This window comes from Anastrepha ludens, chromosome 5, assembly GCF_028408465.1.
Source record: "Anastrepha ludens isolate Willacy chromosome 5, idAnaLude1.1, whole genome shotgun sequence".
Taxonomy (NCBI): domain Eukaryota; kingdom Metazoa; phylum Arthropoda; class Insecta; order Diptera; family Tephritidae; genus Anastrepha; species Anastrepha ludens.
In genome coordinates, this window is record NC_071501.1 from 115,275,883 (window position 1) to 115,298,526 (window position 22,644).

Consider the following 22,644-nt stretch of genomic DNA (forward strand, 5'->3'; position numbering starts at 1 on the left):
AAACAAATATTTTCTCGAGACACTATAGTAGTGTATCTCTATCTGTTTTATACCGCTGATTGCAGAATTATTTGCAATTCGATTTGAAGCCACAATTGTCAGGTTGAATCCATTTTTTGAGATAATCTTAGAATACTACTCAAAAAGGTGAATTTACAGCAAGTAATACCTTTTTAGATACTTATTATTCCATTGTAGAAATATTGACATTACTTTGAGGAGGTTTGATAAGGTGAACAAATTAATCATAAGCCGTTATCTCTAATTAGGGTCACATCGGGCAAAAATAGGCCCTGATTAGAAACGGATGAAAATCAGGCCACCCCATGCCCAAACCAGGCAAGAAACAATTAAGCTATTTCCTACCGGATGTTTGCCAGATCTAGCAATTTCTACACGAATAATGTATTTGTACTTTTTCTGCTGAGTTCGAATTAGAATTTATTAGCTGATTTATTAGCTCAATATGGTAATTTATTTTCAAATGTTTTTTCTATGGTATCGAACTCTCTTACATTCAAATGATCGATGCAGAGTTTGTCTTTTGCGTTTCTGCCCTCTTACAGCAATATCCCTCTTTAGCGACCAGCAGTAGTCTGCCATCATATTTTTATTCCACGTTCCTTGATATCTACGTTCCATTTCCTTAATATCTTGGTGGAATCTTTCTCCTTGCTCCTCGCTGTAATCCCCAAGATTTTCTGGGAAGTAATCTACGTGAGAATCTAAGAAATGTAACTTTAAGTTCATCAAGCAACCTAAGTTTTTGAAGTTCTTGACCAAATTTGCAACAATTTCTTTGTAATTTAAACTCCTATGGTTTCCTAAAAAGTTTTCAACTACATTTTTAAAACTAAGCCACGCATCTCTTTCTTTCTTATTCATTTTTGTTACTAAAATGTTATCTCTTAACATCTTCCTAATTTGTGGTCCATCTAATATTCCTTCCTTTAACTTTGCATCCGAAACTTTAGGAAAGATTTCTTCAATATACTGGAAACATCTTCCTTCTTTATTTAATGCCTTAATAAATTGCTTAACAAGTCCTAACTTTATATGCAGTGGAGGAAGAAGGATTTTAGAAGCATCGACCAAGGGTTTTTGTATAACATTCTTTGTTCCTGGCTTAAGTTTCTTTCTCTTAGGCCACTCTTTTTTTATGTAATGATTTGCCCGATCTCTACTGTCCCACTCGCATAAGAAACACGGCATTTTTGTAAATCCAGATTGCTGTCCTAGTATAATGGTTATGATTTTTAAGTCCCCACAGATTTGCCACTTATGATCTGAATACTTAATTTTATTTAGTATTATGTTTAACTTTCCATATCCTTCTTTAGTAACTCTTGAATATGCTACAGGTACCGAAGCAAATTTGTTTGTGTTATGCAGTAACACGGCCTTTAAACTTTTTGTTGAGGAATCAATAAATAACCTCCAATTCTCGCTTTTATAACATCCAGGTTTCAGTTCATTCATTAATCCATTTATATCTTGGCAATATACTAAAGAAATGTCTTTTTGAAAGATAAAATATTTTCGAAATTCTTTCTCCCTATTTCGATAGAAAGATGATTTTACTTTATTAGAAGCAAAGTTTTTGCTTTTCAACCATGAAGTTAGCAACTCAGAACCATCTTTGGGTAGACCTAAATCTCTGACCAAATCATTAACCTCTTCTTGATTAGCTGGAAGTAGTTCTTTTTTGATTGGAATATCATACGGCGTATAATCATCATCATCGGTGCTTTCATTTTCGCTTCCTTCTTCAGTATTATTTTCGCTTCCTTCATCAGTATCATCTTCGATTTCTTTCTCATCTGAATCGATTTCGGTACTGTTATTACCTTCAAATCCCGTAATCACATGTTCATCATTAGAACAGCACAGATCCATATTTTCATTACTCTCCTGATCAGATAAGAAAATTGGTTTCGTGACGCTTGAAACTTCTGCATACAAATAATTCGATTTTTTAGAATTGTTGATACCTTTTAAATCCGTCATACAAACATAACAATTTTCTTTATTAAGGGGTTTTCTCCAAATGCAAGGAACCTTAATTGTTTGCTTTGCTTTACCGTTTAACATTCTTTCGCAAAGATTACATATTTTTTTAGGAACCCAGTTAGTATCTTGATTTGTAATGTCTAAATTAAAACAAGTTTTATAAAGTTCCATAACATTTTTATTTACATTTCGCCGACTCTTTGGAATCTCATACTTGCTGCAAATATAACAAAAACTGTTTACGTCCTTATTACAACTGTGATTCAAATCTGATCGCTCAACAGATTCACCTGCTGATTCATGACTTGTCGCATTATTCCCTACAGTAGCCAAGTTTCCCACTACTGTAGAGCTGCAGTCGCTGGATGACGACGCCTGCGGGCCTGCATTTCCACCCTGACCAGCCGCCGATACTGTGCTTCCGAGACCCTGCATCGTAAAACACTTTTCACTTGTGCCTGCCATGACGGCGTCAGCCGTTTACCCAGGGACTCTGCCAGTATGGTTCCGTTGCCCACCGTCATCACGTGGAGGTGCCCTGGTTACAGATACAAGTAAAGAGAATTTTTATCCCAGAGGCACGAACTTGGCGCTTTTGGATACCTCGAGACAGGGTCGAAAGTCATTCATTTGTTCGACCATATGAAAATGGCGTCGTTGTTTTCCCAAGGAATTTGAGCCAATATGCAAATTTTTGCATCAGGTTCGGACTCAGCGGGAAAAAATACATCGAAATACACTACCGTAGGATCTGAAAAAAATGTTTATTTCTTTTTTCAGTTATTTATTTTTTTTCAGTTTTTTGAGATTATCTCAAAAACGGGAGCCAATTTGAGTATTCTGGCTTCGGATTCGGATTCAGCGGGAAAAAATGCATCGAAATACACTACCGTAGGATCTGAAAAAAAATTTTATTTCTTTTTTCAGTTTTTTAATTTTTTTTTCAGTTTTTTGAGATTATCTAAAAAACGGGAGCCAATTTGAGTATTCTGGCTTCGGATTCGGATTCAGTGCGAAAAAATACGTCGGAATACACTAGTCTAATGTCTTGGACATGACACTTTTTTTTTGTGTGCCTGTGTTATCTTTCAAATAAATCAATGTTCAAGCAATTTTATATATTCTTGCTACCAATTTAAAACGTATTTTGCTTTCAAAAGTAAAATCGAGCAACTCGACGCAACTTACTTCTACATTATAAAACTCAATTAATTGCAATCTACACCACTGTATTTTTTGCTTATTTGCATTTTTCGATACTATCGATTGCAAAGTTGCCAATCAGTTGTTAGATATTCACACACACACATCTACGCACATATGTATTTGTGAATTAGTTTTGTTTTATATTTTTTTAAGCAATTAAGTAAATGTGACTTGAATAATTTTATTGACTTAAATCGTTCATGCCCATACACTTCTATGGACATAAATGCGCCTGCAATATTTACGCTACATATACGTACTTACATGCATATTACATATATATTGCACATGGACATATGAATACAAAATATTTTGTGACATATGCGAACGAATAATTTACCTACATATATTGGCCTGCATGGGCACAGGTGTGACCAAGACTTAAAAAAAAATTATTCACAGTCATTAAAAAGTTCATATTTTAGTGCTTTGTGGTATCATATTTACATATTACCTAGTATTGCATGAATGTATGTATACGTACATATATGCCATTTAATCCTTGTGTACGAATTTTTTTATGTCAAATAAGCTACAGAGCTAAGCCTTTCAAATCGCTTGTTTTAGTTGCTTACATTTTTCACAGCTGGTGATATTTTAATGCGTTTTAATTCGCATTGAAAGGAGTTTGTATCGTTTATGTATCATAGTTAGATGACAAAAGTCAACAAAATATATGTATATGCATGTACATATGTATTAATTTTATGTGTCTCAAAGTTTCAAGAAGGAGCCACGGCACATTTTTCTTGCTGTCGGCAGATGTAATTAGAAGAACTTACGTTGGATAGATGAATGACTGGTCTACCGCATAGGATTCTGATGTCGAAGTTGTCAGTTAATCACCCAGGTACTTGATACAGACAGTATCAGCATTTCCGCATTTACATATTTTAGATGGAATCTAATAGGCCTAAGCACGAGTTGGCAAAATAAGTTTATTTAATATTAGTTAGTGCTTGATTATCATTCGGAAGTGCCCGCGCTGGAGTTTCCGGACATTAAACACCAAATGAAAACGTTTTTTCTAATAGCTGTGAATATGGAATAAAAGAAAAAGTTATTCCTAATAGCGGTCGCCCCTCAGCAGGCAATGGCAAAACTTCCGAATGTATTTCTGTCATAAAAAAGCTCCTCATAAAAATATCTGCCGTTCGGAGTCGGCTTACAATTATAGGTCCCTCCATTTGTGAAACAACATCAAGACGCAGGCCACAAATAGTAGGAGGAGCTCGGCAAAAAACAAAAACAGAGTGTAAGCGCTAATTATATATGTATATACACATAATTTTTGTGTTTTGGCAATTTATTTCACAGAATGTATTTTGCAAATTCATACGTAAATTTGTGCGCCCGTGAGTTGGCGTTGACAATACAAAAAGATGACAATTTAACAAAATATCGACTAACAGTAATTTGAAATGTTTTTCCCCGGTAGTTTACCAAATGCCTGCAAAAAGTTGTGCTTGCGAACAAATACAAATTTAAATACGCGCGTACGTATGTACACCGGCGTTGAAAATAATAGCATTAATTCAATTAAATTAGGATTAGGATAAATAATTCATAAAAATTTAAAAATGTTAATAATTAAAATTAACAAGATTTAGCCTTCTGTTTTGTTTATCTTTTTAATTATTTTTATGTTTTTATAAATTTCTACAACCAAAATCATATATCTCAAAGCTCCAGACAGTGTACAAAATACACAAAAATTTTAAAAATTACTGCAAAAAAAAAATAAACAGAAATTTCCAACTTTTTATTCAGAATTTATAGAAAAATTTTGGAAAAATAAAAAAAGAAAAAAAAACAAAATTTCCAACTTTTCATGCAGAATAGGTATATAGAAATGTTGGGAAAATTGAATAAATTAAAAAAAATAAACCGAAGTTTTCAACTTTTATTCAGAATTTATGTAAAAAATTTTGGAAAAATAAAAAAAAAATATAAAAAAGAAAACAAAACTTTTTAACTTTTTATTCAAAATTTATAGAAAAATTTTGGAAATATAAAAATAAAATAAAAAATAAACCAAACTTTCTAACTTTTTATTTAGAGCTTATAGAAAAATTTTGGCAAAAAACAATTAAAAAAAATAAACCCAAATTTCGAACTTTTATTCAGAATTTATAGAAAATTTTTGGAAAAATTAAAAAAGAAATAAACTAAAGATTACAATTTTTTTTCAGAATTTATAGAAAAATTTTGGAAAATCAAAAAAAAAAAAAAAATTTTTTAAATAAATCAAAATTTCCAATTTTTCTTCAGAATTTATAGAAAATTTTTGGAAAACTAAAAAACATTAAAAAACAATTTATAGAAAAATTTTGGAAAATTAAAAAAGTTTATAAAACGAAAACCAAAATTTCCAACTTTTTATTCAGAATTTATAGAAAAATTTTGGAAAATATTGTAAAAAAAGGGCGAAAAATAAACCAAAATATCGAACTTCATAAAAAAAATAAAGCAAAATTTCAAACTTTTTATTCAGAATAGTTTTATAGCCCCTTCAATACTAGTAAAATGTTGCAAGTGTAAGTTTCAAGTGGCTTAAAATTACAGTACATTTAAAAAATTTTTTTTTTTTTGTAGGAGGTGTTGAGCTTTTTTTTGTTATATAAAATACTCAGTGACTGGTAAATACATAAGAATTGCAAAGACCGGTTTTTCGGTAAAAAAAATCTTTATTTATTTCGAAACCTGGAAAGGGAGACAATAAATGAATATAAAATGTAAATATTTGAAATAGATGGACAGAGATTATCGCGATAATTTATAACATTCATTATTGTGCCAAACAAAGTTCGATTTTGCCAAATAATATCCATTTTTAAAATTGGTAAAAATCGAAAACACGTGCAGAGCTAGATTAACTCAAGACGGCGGAACTTTTACAAATGTCAACTAATGCCGCAAAAATTTTGGCATTTTATAAAAATTTATAAAAACCAAAAAAAATTAATCCTCCGTTGGGTAGCCTCCAGGCAGCTTCCTAAAATTTAATTTTCTATCGATTTATGGATATAACCTTTCTTAAAGGATCCTCGAACAGGACGAAAAAAGGAAAGGTCCGGGGGCCCTGCCGAAGGTTTTAAAAAAGGTGTCCAACAGAGGGTTAAACAACACACAATAAAACAAATTGTTACAACTGGGTAACTCGTCGCGCTGCTATTAATTTGTATGTGCATTTGTTTGGTCTCCATATGTATATGCACCATGCCAGCCAAATAATAACGAATGCTTAGCTGTATTTCAGCCATTTGACCAAATGAACACACCAACCAGGCAACCAACCAAGTAGCCAAGCGATTAGATAGCCGGCGAACGCTCGGCCTAACAATCTGGTCAGCGTGTTTACATACACGCCCCGGCCAAAGTTTAGTCTACGTACAAATACATACACATATAAATAAATGTACATACCTAAATGTGTGTATGTGAAGTCAATGCCAGGCCAGACCAGAGCGAACCAGACAGTATTATTTGCGTATACACAGGTGGACCTTTATTATCACTGCCATGCAGACAAAAAACGAAAATTTGCATACATACGCAGCCATGCCTACAAACACCCTTCAGGCAATCAAACACATACATCTGCACTATACTTTGCATAGATGTATGTGTGTTGGTGCGCACTTTAATTTTTTAATAGAGTCTCAATGGTTGTCTGTCCGCCTATTTGTCTCACGCAACTGTCTGTTTGGCCGCATATGCGCGTATATACATACATACGCACGTATAAATATGTCTGCATTAGACTATAAAACAATATTGAATACTAATATTTTTAATGGACTTGCACAAGTATTAGTTTCGCCTTTATGTAAGCGCATATGTCTATATTAACTATCGCTTATGTGTATGTGCATGTACATACACATGCATATGTATATGTATATGAGTGTGAAAGTTTTCATAAAGGTGCATGTGTATGCGCGCGACGACCTGATATGTTAATGGCGCGAACATTATGGCTGGCTATGGGCTATTATTTCACTACCCTTGGGAATAAATTATGTAGCTATTTTGACAGAGTTGCCAAATGAATTGCAAAATTCAATGAATCCTTTTGAACGAACGAATGAATGAATGAAAATGAGGTTTGCACCTCAACCTCATGGCCTTCTGTGTCTTCCACTCATCACAGTCGCTCTTCCAAACCCAGTTACTTTAATAAACTTAAGACTGGTGACAGAAACGACAGGAGCCGGTGGGCCTTATCGCAAGCCTAACGTCTCGTAACCTTAGTTCTTTACCTTCGATATTCTTTTTGATGGTGCATTGTCCCATAGCAAGGAAGGGTTCGGGCTCTATTAATAACGAGGCTGTAGCCTCTCTGGAATACATTTGCTACTTCGTTCCCAGTTATATCCCCATGTCGTGGAACCGCTCAACTCGAAGGTTTCTGTCTAAGTTGATCTCTGCCCATAGATAGTTGGCATACTGCATGTTCTAAATTTTTCCAAAAATTCGGATTAAAACGTTTGAAAAAAAGTCGCCAATTTTTTATAAATTTTGTACATAGCTTGAAACTTTGCGTTATATGGTTTTTGTTGTGATATAAACTATGGTTTTATAAAAAAATAATTGAAATTGAAAAATAAATAAATAGATAGTCAAAACTTGTCTATATATGGCTTATACTTTTTTTGACGCTAACTGTGTATTTGATTGGATATACTACGCTCCACCTCCACCAATGTTCTTTAGTTTAGGATAGGCTACTCAGGTTGATTGTCTAAAGCAAGACACTCGGTGACCCTAAGGCCGATTGTGATACCTGAATTTGATTTTCATTTCCTAACTAAATTTCCTAAGTCACTTCGATTGTTTTAAGTACCTCCAGTGAGACATTTTCCAAATTTCCGAGGTTTTCCAAGAGATAATCGCCGAGATATTCCGCACGGCTTCTTTGAAATGCAGGACACTCACAGAGGAGATGTTGTACCGACTCAATTTCTTCTTCATCTTCACAACCCCCGCAGAAGTCATTGTGGGGTACACCCATACCAAGTAGACATTTTGTCCTTTTAAAATGCATTTTTGGCCAGAGTGCTTTGGAGACACCACAGTTAGGCGCCAGAGACCGCCTTCTATTGGTTTCTGCGATTACGTTCAAGTCAATCGCAGTGTATAACTCGTTTAGAGTAATGCTTATGTCCGTTACCACTCCGATCTTTCCTTGCACAATCATCCACTCTTTCATTTCCTTCCACTCCAGATTGGCTGCGGACTCAACAAAGTGTGGTGTTTTGTTGTTGGATAAGCGATCTCCTGCATTCTTTAACACATTTGGAATTGATGCCCGCTGAGGCAAGTGCTTGAACGCCTTGAACGCCGCTTGACTATCAACAAAAATGGTAAGGTTTGCCAGAGGTAAACCTATTGGTCTTATCGTTCGTCCCGACTCTCTAACTTCTTCTAAATCTACGCCAGCTGTAATTTAGTTGAATAACATTCGAACGTGTCGGTGTTAAAATTCTGATTACTATCCTGACAAACTTCGGCGCGCTGGCCTATTTGACTCCACTATTTTGCTTTGAAGACAGATATTCCACTAGAATTCCCAATTAGAACGAATAGGATAGCCCCGTGGACTTAAACTTTAGGAATATGGCCAAGTTAACCGAAGACAGGTGATAAAGTTGGCAAGACACTATGCCACTCTGGAGCAGTCGAACAGTCTAATGGTTAATTCAGCCTAGACCGAACTAGTTCTGTTCACTAGAAAATATGTATAAGAGAGTAACACCAACCCTATCAAATGAATTTTGGCATAAGTCTGGACTCAAACCTTCATACAAGCAGTTGCTTCCTCTACACCCACACCGAAAGCCGACACCCTAGCCAGACACTTCTTAGACACATTTACAAGCGAAATGGATAATCAAAACATTAACATTAAATCTGATAACATAATAAACGTTCCGCAAATCAAAACAAGAAAGACCACCATAAGCGAAATTAAAAATCAAATAAGACAGCTAAGCGATAAAAAAGCTCCAGGATATGATTTAATAAATGGAAAAATCTTAAAAAAGTTACCTGAAACAGCATTGCAATTCATAAGAAATATATTCAATTGCATGTTAGAGACTAAATACTTCTCACGACTATGGAAAATTGCTCAAATTACCGCCATACCCAAACCAGGAAAAGATGCCACCAAAACCTCATATCGACCCATCAGCCTATTGCCAATTCTTTCAAAAGTGTTTGAAAAAATATTGTTCGACCGACTAGAACCAATTTTGACAGCAAAAAAAGTGATACCAAGCCATCAATTCGGATTTAGACGGCAACACTCAACAGTCCAACAAATCCACAGGGTTACTAACAAAATACTTAACGATATGAATGTCAAAAAATATTGTGTAGCTGTATACCTAGACATTGCAAAAGCGTTTGATAAAGTTTGACATAAAGGACTTTTGCATAAGCTCAAACGAATCTTTCCACAAAACTACTTTGAACTTTTGAAGAGCTACATAACTGATCGAAAATTTTATATAAGATATGAAGACGAATATTCCGGTATTCTACCAATGACAGCTAGAGTACCGCAAGGCAGTGTATTAGGTCCTCTCTTATATCTAATATACACCGCAGATGTGCCAAATCCGACAACAGATAATACAATGATAGCAACGTTCGCGGATGATACTGTATTAATGGCATCAAACAATGACGAAAAACTGGCGACCTTTACACTTCAAAAATTAATAAACAATATAGTAAATTGGTTTGACGAATGGGGTATAGAAGTTAATAAAGACAAAACTATACAAGTTATATATACAAACAAAAAGACATCAAAATATAATCTAACCTTAAAAAACAACAAAATAAAAATCTGCCCAGCAGCAAAATATCTTGGAATAACTATTGACGAAAAACTAACATGGAAGCAGCATATCATTAACAAAAGAAATCAAATCAAGAATAAGTACCGGTAATTAAGTTGGCTAATAGGACGAGCATCAAAACTATCACTTTATAATAAGGTGACTATATACAAAACAATTATTACTCCTATCTGGAAATACGGAATAGAAATATGGGGAACGGCTAAAAACACAAATATTCAGCTCAAACAGCGAACACAATCCAAAATATTACGAAATATAACAAATGCTGGTTGGTTTATTTCCAATGAAACCATACATCGTGACTTAAACGTAGACACTATCCAAGAAACAATCACAAAATGTAGCACTAAGCATATACAGCGACTGTCAGTCCACCAAAACGAAGAAATGCGTAAAATAGCACCGGCAGAAAATATCAAACGAAGATTAAAGCGACTCACAGCGACTGATCTAACTATAAGATTTACAGTGTAATCACAAAAAACAATAATAATAATAACAGATTCTTCTTACATTGGTAAAAGAACATAATAGACCCTGATTGTACAAAAATTACATATTGTTAATATATAACAGACTGTAATAAATAAAGGGGAGGAATAAAAAAAAAAAAAAAAACCTTTCTTGGAAAAGGAACAGCGAAGAAAGGATGAAGAAAGTTGTACAATGCCCTCCTTATTTTTAAGAGGGCATTTGGCAAAAAATGGTACCGGAAACCGTATATCAACCACTAACCATACGATCATCAACCCATTTTGACTTATGGAACTTTCGTGTGGTGGGGCATAATTCTACCTAAAGAATTTCATAGAAGTCCAAAGATAAGGTTGGGTAGGAATAACGGGTGCGCTTAAATTCCTGCGACACTATCTATTGAATGCAGTAGCTCGTGAAACAAACTGGCTCGGAGTTGATGCTGGTGTAACTTTTTATAGTTTGCTCTCCTTCTTGATGCATACAATTGCGATCGTTACTAGGGTCCAAAAACGCAATAAGGTTGTCAAGTCGCAAGATGTTATCCTTGGAGTAAAGATAAAGAAACGTTGCTGTCAAAATATTGCACTCAGGACAGCGACGGGATGTCGGTCTTCTATCCAAGATTTTCACATTGAGGCTTGTAAAGAACATAACGGCATGTTGAGCATGCAATTCGTGTTAGCTTACTATCGTAAGAATTACCTCAACAACGTGGCTGAGACATCTTCTAAGCCCGACAGTAAGAATCTCCATCGATTGACTGAAGAGATCTGCTTGAACCTTGCAGTATACTCGTATATGCAAGCTATCAGCGATCTTCATCGGCAATTATTCACTACCTTTATGCACTCTCGCTTTCCGAATACTATTATTGGAGTCCAAACATCAGCCATAGTAGACGAAGGGCTTCAGCTACCTCGCTAAAGGGTTAAACTCATACTCATTCAGACATACGTAACTTATGCTCGTAAGGTGAGGCTCCACGTAACAATTGCATCTCCACATGTTAAACCTACTCGTTTAACGCAACGTTACCCTCCGGTCCTGTCGAAATAGCCTGTTTCCTGGGCCTGCCGTTGGATGAAGTAGGTGACGATCCCATAGAACTTCTCTGCGTTAGGTAGAGCTTTGTAAATGAAATTTTGTTTTCGATCGCAAAGCAGCGAGCCCAACGGCATGGCTGTTGGAGTAGATATTTGCCTCCCTTACAGTAATTGCAGAAGTACGCAACCAATCCACTGCTACTTTAAGGGGTCCCAATGGTCTAGATCTCGAAAATTTATGGTATTTTCATGAATGCTGTATGATGTATGTTGACCAGCAAAGAAAGGAACCTATTAGCAGAAAGTTCATAAAATGAACGTTCTTTATCTGTTTAAAAACTCCGGCTTGGATTGGCTTTTGTTGAAGAGAAAAGAATCATTTGGGCTAAGAAGCCTACAGATCTGGCCAAAGTTTGATGAAAGAGGCCTTAATCTCACTAAACTTGTGCATATTTAGTAATAAAAGGATATCTCCGATATTAATAAATATTTCAGTGAATGTTTAGCATCATCCAGTTAATAGTCAATCGGAATTTCTGTGTAAAAGAAATGCATGCAAAGCGCCAGCTACTGAAAGCTAGATTATGTTTTTAAATATAAATAATTTAATTAAGGAACATTTTGGCATACCTATGTACAAATAAGCTAAACGCCGTTGTCTTGTATTTGGTGTAACAATGAACTCAACCAGCAATTATTTGAGTTTTCTAACTGGATAACCCTAACTAAGGGTAAATTTACAATTTTCATTGATTGCATTATTTTAGTGTCACATATCTTCATCACAATCGAGTTTCTTATAAAAAACTATATATGAAAAAATGTATCGGTGATTTTTCTACCAAAATTTACTCCTTAGAAAGATAAAGTTTTCCTTGAATGGATTTCGACGAACATTGGCAACTCCCTTTATAGTTGCTATATTAGAGTTTACAGTCGCTATATTAAAGCTTTCGTTATTATTAAAATATAATATTTTCAATAGCGCATTTCTTTAAACAAGTATTGTTAATTTGAACGCACAGAATTTAAAATTTTAATTTTGTGAAAAATTAACCCACATAAATTTAAACAATTTTTTTTATTAAATTAAGTGTAAATAGTTTTAATCCAGGTTCATGATAACTTAATTTTAGTTAGATATATTTATTAAATATATAAAATTCAAAACATTTAATTGCATTTACACAATTTTTTTAATTCCTTCTTTCAGACCTTAATCGCTTGGAAAAATCGCCACTTCTCGCCAACGGCTACAATCCCCCGCCCATCAATCACATGGCATTCATGCAAATGAATCACCATCCCGGCACAGCGTTGATGTCCCCTGGCATGCCGCCGCACGGCCTGCACGCTCGTCCCGACAGCCAAATGTTGAAAGCTGCCGCACAAGGTGGTATGTCCGCGGCAAATATGGATGCGTTGGCGCGATCCGGTATTTGGGAGAATTGTCGTGCGGCCTATGAGGACATAGTGAAGCACTTGGAACGGTAAGAACATTTGTCATTTCACTATTTATTTCGTAAGTTAAAATAAGTTGGAAAAATGTTTAAATGGCGGATGATTGGATGTAAAAATCGAGATTATTTGAGTTTCATTTTGCTAAACATGAGACCCTTTTGCAAAGTTTTCTTCTTAAACAACACAAATAATACTTCATTTTAGAACTCCCGTGTGTTTTCTTTTTTTTCAGCCTTCGCGAGGAACGCACCGATGAACGTCAGCAAATGAATAGCGGCGGTGGCAGTGAGCCAAAGATACGCGATTTAAGTTCACGAAATTGTAAGTCCTTGCGCACGACGGAGCGATGCTTAACTGTTGCTATAAGATACACTAGTTAACATCAAATAACTTTCATAATTGTATCTCTTCCTCCTTTGTGCATAGCTGGCTCCCCGAACCGCCAAAGCCCCGTACTGAATCTCTCCAAGTCCGGCGGCAATACGGATCAAGGCAGCAATTGTGATGACCGCAGTGAACGTAGCGAAATGCATTCGCCGGTACACTCGGTGCACGAGGGCAGCGTCGGAGGTGGCAGTCAGGGTGTGATTGGCGTGGAGGACGACGATGACGAAAATCTGAGTGATGATAATGCGTCAGAAGTCGATGAACGCTGCGCCAAAGATGACGAAGGTGAGTGCACTTTGTGTTTGATCAATAAAGCACTGAGCGCGAGGGGTGTATGTGGTTTGGGGTGTGAAATCAGAAAGACATGCATTCATGCAAAACAACTACAACATACAATAACAAGAGAAATAGCAACAACACAAAAGCTGATTGCAACACACTGACTAATGTTTTTTCAACGCATTCTTTCACTGCTTCTTCTTCTTCGTCTTTATTTGTTTGCTTTTGTTTGTCCAGACTTGAGTGATACTGAGCGTGATAATATAACGTCGACGGCGTCGTCACAACGTCATCCACTTCATCATCACCACCACCACCACCACCACCAGCTGCATCATGGCGCCAGCAATGCAGTAGGCATAGGCGAACGTGGCGTACCAGGCGGGCCAGGTGGCGGTGTTGGTGTCGGCGGCCTTGGTGTTACCGCTGCCGCTGTCGCTGCCGTCGGTCTTAACGAACGCGACGTTGTCAACTCGCATGCGACACTACAACAGTCTCCCGTTTCCACACATAATGCTGCTGCCGTCGCAGCGCTGCAACATCATCATCAACGCGCACTCAACTATTCACAGCTAGCTGCGGCGGCTGCCGTCGCTGGCGGTGCGGCTGGTGGCCCAGGTGCGAATGCTGCGCTCACTAACGGCCCTGGCTCGGGTGGTGCACTCGCCGGCACTGAAGCTTTGCTGGCTGCCAACGATGCCACCGCAGCGGCAGCATTGGCTGGCGGATTGGCGCTTGGGCCACTCGCCATGGATCCGCATGGTGCACCCTCTTCCACGGAGACGCTGCTGCGCAATATACAAAGTTTACTGAAGGTGGCTGCGGACAATGCGCGTCAACAGGAACGACAAATCAGCTACGAAAAAGGTGAGAAGCATTTGAATGACTGTAGTGAAAGCAAAAAATAGAGTAGAGACTTGTCGGTTGTGTCAGTAGACGGACAGCAGCCTATTAGGCAGGTTACTTAGAGAAAACGCTTTTAACCCTTTCTTTTAATTTTTGTTTTTTGGCAGCTACATTACTTTTGCGCTGCTACTTTGATCTTTGCGCTTTGTTCATAAATCTCTAATCAACTTTCTTTGCCTTTGTTTTTCGTTTACTTTTCATGCCGTTTTTCTCTGCAGCGGAGCTTAAGATGGACGTTTTGCGCGAACGCGAAGTCAAAGATTCATTAGATCGGCAATTAGCTGATGAACGGAAACTCAGAGGTGAGCTACAACAATTACAACAAATATTTTTTAGCAAATGCGTTTTTAAGCTGGAAAAGAGTTATTTCTGTTTAAACGCAACTGCAGTTGCATGCCTCAAATGCTTTTAAACAGCAAATATATGGATGCAGATATGTAGGTGAGAGTCTGTAATGTCAGATCGGTTACACTGACAACATTTTGTGTGGCAACTAATTTCCATTTTATGTTAATTTGAGGTTAAATGAAGTCATTTCAAGATTGTGGGTGCCTTTTTAATAAAAACAGAAAATACACTTCCGTAGAGGAACAGACAAATAATTATAATGGCATGGATAATAAAAAAAGTATAAAATAACTAAGTTCGATTTAAACACAACAGAAGAGCTTTTTAAATATATGCATGTGTGTATGTGTGTATGTATGCATGTATTTACAAAGTGGGTTCCAAAGTAATCATGACTTTCTAAAATGGGGTCTTTGGTATTATCGTTTATTGGAAAAGAAGATCACTTACGAGGGTCGTTTGAAATGTCCTATACTAAAAACTATTTCATAGTTTAGGACAAACCTTTTTTAATTTTTTGACATAGTCTCTCTTTAGGCTTATACACAGATTATCCAACCCTTTTCTAGTTTGCTGATCCCTTCCGAATAATAGGGTTTGTCTGAAAAGTAGCCATTGGTTTCTGAAATCACCTCCTCGCTTGAATGAAATCGTGTTCGCGCCAGTCATTTCTTCAAATTGAGAATCAAATAGTAATCCGAGGGACCTGGGGGAGACAAGTCTGGAGAATAGAGAGGACTAGAAACGAGTTGGCACCCTATTTCCATTAATTTTGCGACCACAAGCGCTGAAGCGTGAAAGATAGAATAGAGGCATAAACAGAGATCACTAGTCCTGTGAGAATTTTTTCAGATTCTTTGGGAAATCTGAAAATATACTTCAATTTGAGAGAACGAATTTTACTCATTCTTACGACATTCGAACCCAAAATTCGTAGCAAATCGGGTGCTCTATGAATACAATAGTGGTCATATGCTGATCTCATAGATTGTATATAGGTATATATATAATTAGCCTACAAAGGAACCTACAGTGTTCGGACGGCAGATATTTTTTATGAGGAGCTTTTTCATGGCAGAATTACTCCCGGAGGTTTGTCATTGCCTGTCAAGGGGCGAACGCTATTTGAAAAAACTTGATTCTGGAATTCATTTAAGTATAAGCTTACTCCGCCTTGCAACGTATTTAAACTTCATCTTACATTCTGAAATACTCTTTGAGGTTTGCTTTGCGTTCTCCAGGGCCTTCAGTGCAGCCTGACTGCCACTAAAGACTCCAATCTGTTTCCCACTTCATCTTTTCTTAATTATCACATCTGCAATGATACTTATTACTATCGTTTAATCACCTTTCGGTTCCAGAACCAATTCCATTCTTGGACCCACTGATAAAGAAAACATCCGTAAAATTTTCTTGGAATACTTTCTTGACATCAAATATCCTTCCAAATAAAACTATGAGCATAAGATCGTCCTTAGGTACCAAACACAGTGGACACTGCTCATATAGCATCTTAAAGATGTCTCTGTGTGCCGAAGACCGGCCTTTGTGCCAGAAACCATATTTATGGAGTCTACACATGGCTTTTATTGCATCCTGCTGTATTTTAAGATCCAAGGGGAGAAAGTCAAGCATAGCACTTAGGGTATCGCCGAAGGTTGTACTCATGGCACCCGTTATGCATAAACATACACTTCTTTGCAGTTTGTATATGTAGTTCCTGACTTGTGGACTGTGGTCCGTCGCCTCCAAATCACAGAGCTATAAGTGATGATTGGTCTGATAAGTGTTGTGTATATCCAGAGTACCATAGCAGGTTTTAGACCCCAGGTGTTGCTAAAAGTTCTACATCATTATTGAAAAATCTTTAATGTGTCACACCTTCCATTGCTGAAAGTCTAAGTCCATCCAATATCCGTTTTCTCGTGGACAAGACTAAGTTACTTTTATTCAGATTGACGGAAAGACCTTGTCTCACTTGCATCACTCATAGATTTTATTTAGAATTATCTGCACTTTCATATTAAACCTTCATGAATAATGATGATATTTACTATTTCGAATAAACTAATAAGACCATATATTGGAAAAGTGAATCTCTTTTAGTGTCAAACAAGAAATCACATACATAGGACATCCTCTACTTCACATTTGAACGAATTGATGCGTAGTTATTATGCTTTAGGATTTTTTCCTCTCTCTTATTCTGCTTTATTATCAGTTGGAACTGAGATCAAAAACCTTCGGCGGTTATCTCTATCCTTTGAAAAGTTACTGACAGTTTAAAGAAGACATTCGACTCGAATTTACTGAAGATTCGACAAAATCAACTAATGAATTGACTTAGTTTTTGCTTGCATTTTTTTTTTTCATTTAGAAGGACGTTTCTTCCTTCTATTACTTTTCTTGTCATCTTACTCGGATAGCCAAGTTAATAAGGGCCGGACAACTTCGAAGTTGTAGCTGCCAACAGTGAAGTCTGTCCTGAAACTTGCACGAAGAGACCCCGCGTGGCATTTTTGCTATTATCACCAATACTTGGTCGAGCAGTGGGACGTATATGAGTATATTTCTACTGATTCTATGTTCAAGAAAGCCTGTAATGACACCATTTAATAGTATTGAATAAACTTTCCATGCTTATCTAAAATATGCCGGTTACTTATTAATCAACCCTTGTATGAAAATATGTAAATATTTTTCTCTCTTATTGAATCCCTTCGAACAGCTTCTTAAAGAAGCCCCGGTAAGTAGTTGTCACAATTAGTTAATAAATTTTGCAGCATTGAATTGCAAACAATTACCTGCTGTAAAACAGCTACAAACGCTCGGCAACGTTTCCCTACATAATCACCAGCAAAGATACCCTGCAGGGAAAATGTAAGTTAGTGAAAGCAGTCAATTGTTCTTGTGTTTCTTGTTGCCCTTGTCCAGTCATTAACGAAATATTTTAAATCATATCGCGAGTAATGATATTTGCCTTTAGAATTTGATAGTGCACATGTTGGTAAGATAGTGAGCTATAATAGTTTTATGAGGTATAAACATACTCGCGAGCGGCCAATCTTTCTCGATAGCTTTTTTGTTACTTTCACATGAAAATTTTCCGAGCAAAGAGATAGCGATCAGAGAAGTGGCGAATAGAAGAGACCTTAAGTAATTATGTAACTTTTGAATTGTAACCAAGTCTATAAGGAAGAAGATTCCGTAAAAGCATTTATTAAAAACTACTACCGAAATTCTGAGTCATTGGTCGCAACTTTAAAAGGTGAACGGAGAATCACACGCCGTTAAAGGAATTGGGTAAAGGTTGTGTGGAATGTTGCGTAAAGATCTTGAAGGGGAGCTATTTGAATCTTTGAAGCGAAGCTTGGTTCGAGGAGCTCAGGAGCAATATTGAATGCGAATCTAAAGTTATTCTGAAATGTGTGTAAGAAGGGTGGAATATTAGCTCCAGACCGTGTAATCTTGGATAGAATAAAAAACGTCTTAGAATTAGCGCAAAATAGGCCAAAACCATCTTTATATCTATCGAAAAAATTGAAATTGGGGACTTTTATATATCAACCGTTCCCGCATTCAAATACATGGGAATAATCATTTCAAAGCACACCTCGAGTACGCCAACAAAAAAACATCCACCACTGTTATAGCGCTGTCGAGGCTGATGCTAAACGTACGAGGACCAAAACAAAATCACCGTCAGCCTCTGGCTAAAGTCGTGAAAAGCCAAATTTTGTAGGGTGCACCTATTTGGGCGAACAAAACGCATCATGTATCATATTTTTTATTACTACCTATCGGTTGTGTGCATTACACGTATGTAGCGCATTCAAAATGGTATCCGACGATGAAACTTTAGTAATATCTGGTAGCTACCCGCTAGACGTACTAGCAATGGAAGTTACCCAAATAGCGAGAACACAGAGCTCATCTTCTCTTGCGGGGTTACGAGAAAACTGCAATGAGATGTGGCAAACGATTTTTGATAATTCCAGAAAAGAGCGTTGTACGCATAAATCCATTCCCAGTCTGAAGCTTTGGCTAACGAGACCACATGGGGAAGTGGCCTTGCACCTGACCTAGTTCTTAGTGAGTCATGGCTGCTTCAAAGCATACTTATACAGGTTCAACCACGACGACAATCCCTATTGCGACTACTACGACGGAAAGATGTTCACCACACATTTTTCACATGCTCGCGCTTCCATTGTCCAAAGGAAAAACTCCATAGAGTCTTTGGAGAGATTCCTTCGTCGGAAATATTCATGCAACATATGAAAGAGATGAGGCGTATAGAAAGACCAAAGCACAGCAGAGGCGGTTAATCGCCTTTCCTTTCCGGAATGCAATACTTCACGGCAGTCCCGCGGCGAGAGGTGATTGAAATAAACAGGCTTAACCTGGTTTCAGTAGTTGACTTCAGGGAAGCGAACGACCACAACGCCTATGAAATAATAACACGAAAAAAGTGTTCATGATGTTTACGAATTCCATACCTAAATCTAGCAAGCCCTGCAGGTCTACAAAAATTTATATCAGCCTGATATTTCAATTATTCTGTTTTTTATATGAACACAAATTTTGTTCATTCCTTTTGAAATCACTTTTCTTCTTCTTACGTAAAAAGGAATGTTTGTCTATATGTCATCGATGAACTCAAAAACTACTAGAGCGATTATTATAAAAATTGGTATATATATGTATGTTTCCACGAAGAAGGTTTGTAGATTATGCTCACTGATGCCACTCGCCACCAGGTGGCGCTGCAGAGTAGCAACTTCGCGTAGCAACGCGCGCCGGGTACAGCTAGTAGTATATAAAAAACTTGTAATAAAGTAGAGAACACTGGGGCCTATTTATCGAATTTAGTACACTATTTGAGCGTCGATGTGTAAAATTCAACGGATGTTTACAAGGCAGACTTTAAATCCGCAGACATGCACAGTATTTCACCGTCTGCTAGAGATACGAAGCGATTTCACCACATTGGGAACTAGAGCGAGGGCTTGAGCCATAAGAGCATAAGACGGCCCATTTACACCCTCATGAAGATTGCCAAAAACTTAAACTTAACTAACCTACACGAAAAAAGAGGCTTGCGAACTGGTCATAGTTCCAAATTCGCTAGAAACCCACCAATTCGGCACTTGTATATTTCCCTATAGGGTACATATAACAGTAGGTATGTAAATACTTACAAATACTGCTATGTACGGGTATGCAAATATTGATGACGCTTCAACTGATTAATATTAAATTCCTTCCATGGTCACTACAAGGAGACAAATCAGCGCAAATCAAGCGAATCTTAATTTGAATTGACTTAAATAGCGATGACACCTGATATGATTAAGTAGATGGACAAACAAAAGGCGGTCATGAAAAGAATAAAAATGAAATATGAAAATAAATTAAAAATAAAATTAAAGTCAGTTTGGACAGCGCGTCAGGGCGACTTCACTGCACAGACGCACGAAGTAACAAATCCAGACTGAATGCCAGAGATGCAGAGCGCAGTGGAAGAAACAGTCCAGTTGAAATGTGCGTGAATTGTGCTTTTGCTGAATATTTCTTTGAATTGTTATTGTTGTTCTTTTTCTTTCTACAGAAATCACAATCCGAACGAATTTAATATCATTTCATTAGTCAATTACAGTTGAATGAATTTTTACGATTCGCGCATGGAGTTTCAATTCGTGTGTTGGAGAGGAAGTGAATATGGGAAAAATATTTGTTCAAGTTTGTTTGGAGTTATTTTGAATTTTTATGGCTTTCGGTCGCAATTGATTTTAGCTTTGCAACCATTTCTTTCAATTTGTGTGCATTTATTTGCCGCCGCAAATGTCTCCTTATATCCACTTCTACATTTATTGAATTTCTGCATAACATTTGCGCTGGTCCCCAATTCTTTTCGCCCATTCTTTGGGGATCTCTTTAGCGTCGTTCTTATCATTAAATCTGCCGCAAATAGCTAAAAGCCGGCAAAGCAAAAAGAAAACAAAAAAAATTGTACATAAGTAACAAACATATGCAACATATGTTGTGGTTTTCGTATGATTATTCTACGTCCACACACACATCCATATGTATGTGATGTGCCTTGGAGCGAGGTGTAGCGACGCGGCGGGCTCCTTCAAATTGGGTCCAAACAATTCGCCGCTGACAAGTAAACATACAAATTGCATGCAACAAAACATCTAATTGCAGCTAATAATAACAACTTCAGCAATGCAACTGAGTAGGCAACCAAAACCAACCAGCTAGACGAGCAGAGTTTTTCATCTTTTGCCATTGCATGCCATGCGTCCATTCATTCTTTGAGAAATTCAATAGCAATGGCAATGCACAAGAAACATGGAAAAAAGCAGAAAAAAAACAGGAAAGTTAGAAATTATAAAAGCTCTAAGGCGAGCAGTTAGAGGAGTGAGAAAATGCCAAAGGGTGCTTTAAAATGGACTCAACAATTTGCTGATGTGACACAAGCCAAAACGCCATTCATGGTCCATTGAAGGTTACGTTTGTTTCGAAATGAAGTTGGAGAAGAAGAAACGTTTAAAAATTATTTAAAACTGCTGAAGAAATTTTAAGCCAGTGATTGCAACCTTAAAAGCGCTTACTCCAACCTTTCGATCTAATAATCCTGGCTGTGTTTGCTATAATAAAATATAAAAATAAATAAATAATTGACGCGTATACTTCTGTTAAGTGTTTGGCCAAGCTCCTTTCACAAATTAAGTCACTTTATCCTTTTATAATATTCGCATTATTTTTCAAGCTAAACTTTTTTCGTTAATTTTTTATAAAAAATATAAATCTTTTTAATACGAAAATCTTATAGATCAAAGTTTCTAGCTTCACCAAAATTTGAAAAAAATTAGAAAAAATAGAAATTAAAAAAAAATATTTTTACACTATTCTCGTTTTATTTTTCATGCCACATTTTTGTTTCTAAATTAAATATTTTTAATACGAAAATCTTATAAATCAAAGTTACATTTTTTTCGTACATTTTTTATAAAAAATATAAATATTTTTAATACGAAAATCTTATAAATCAAAGGTTCAAGCTTCACCAAAATTTGAAAGATTAAAAAAAAATGTCGTAAAAATTTAAAACTTCTCAAACAATTTCTTAAACAGAACCTTTAAAAACTTGTTGGTGACGCAGTTCTTTAGCTTCAGCTGAATAAAATACAATTTTTTTAGGAAACTATTGTCATTTCTCTTTATTATGATAATACTGGTATAGCTCAATTACGCATGAAACAAAATATCGGCCAAATAGCCGCCGCGGACTCGGCGGCACACCTCCATCCGATGGTCCAAATTTTCGATGACGCTGAGGCATAATTGAGGTTCTATGCCGTTAATGTGCTGAATTATCTTATCCTTTAGCTCTTGAATTGTTGCTGGTTTATCGACGTACACATTTTCTTTCAAATAACCCCAAAGAAAGAAGTCCAACGGTGTCAAATCACATGATTTTGGCGTCCAATTGACATCGCCGCGACGTGAAATTATTCGGCCATCAAATTTTCGCGCAAAAGAGCCATTGTTTCGTTAGCTGTGTGACAAGTGGCACCGTCCTGTTGAAACCACATATCGTCCACATCCATATCTTCCAATTCGGGCCATAAAAAGTTCGTTAT

The 22,644-nt window shown here is 36.6% G+C and overlaps 1 protein-coding gene across 6 annotated transcripts in view; it reads left to right on the forward strand.

The window, feature by feature from the left end:
* The window catches only part of LOC128863714 (uncharacterized), a 100,307-nt gene that overhangs the window by 64,573 nt on the left and 13,090 nt on the right, over window positions 1-22,644 (forward strand). For all 6 annotated transcript variants that reach the window (XM_054103011.1, XM_054103014.1, XM_054103015.1 and 3 more), the window contains 5 exons: window positions 12,825-13,101; window positions 13,305-13,393; window positions 13,499-13,744; window positions 13,976-14,605; window positions 14,863-14,946. In XM_054103011.1, coding sequence (XP_053958986.1) covers window positions 12,825-13,101; window positions 13,305-13,393; window positions 13,499-13,744; window positions 13,976-14,605; window positions 14,863-14,946 — 1,326 coding nt within the window. The remainder of the gene's footprint in view (window positions 1-12,824; window positions 13,102-13,304; window positions 13,394-13,498; window positions 13,745-13,975; window positions 14,606-14,862; window positions 14,947-22,644) is intronic.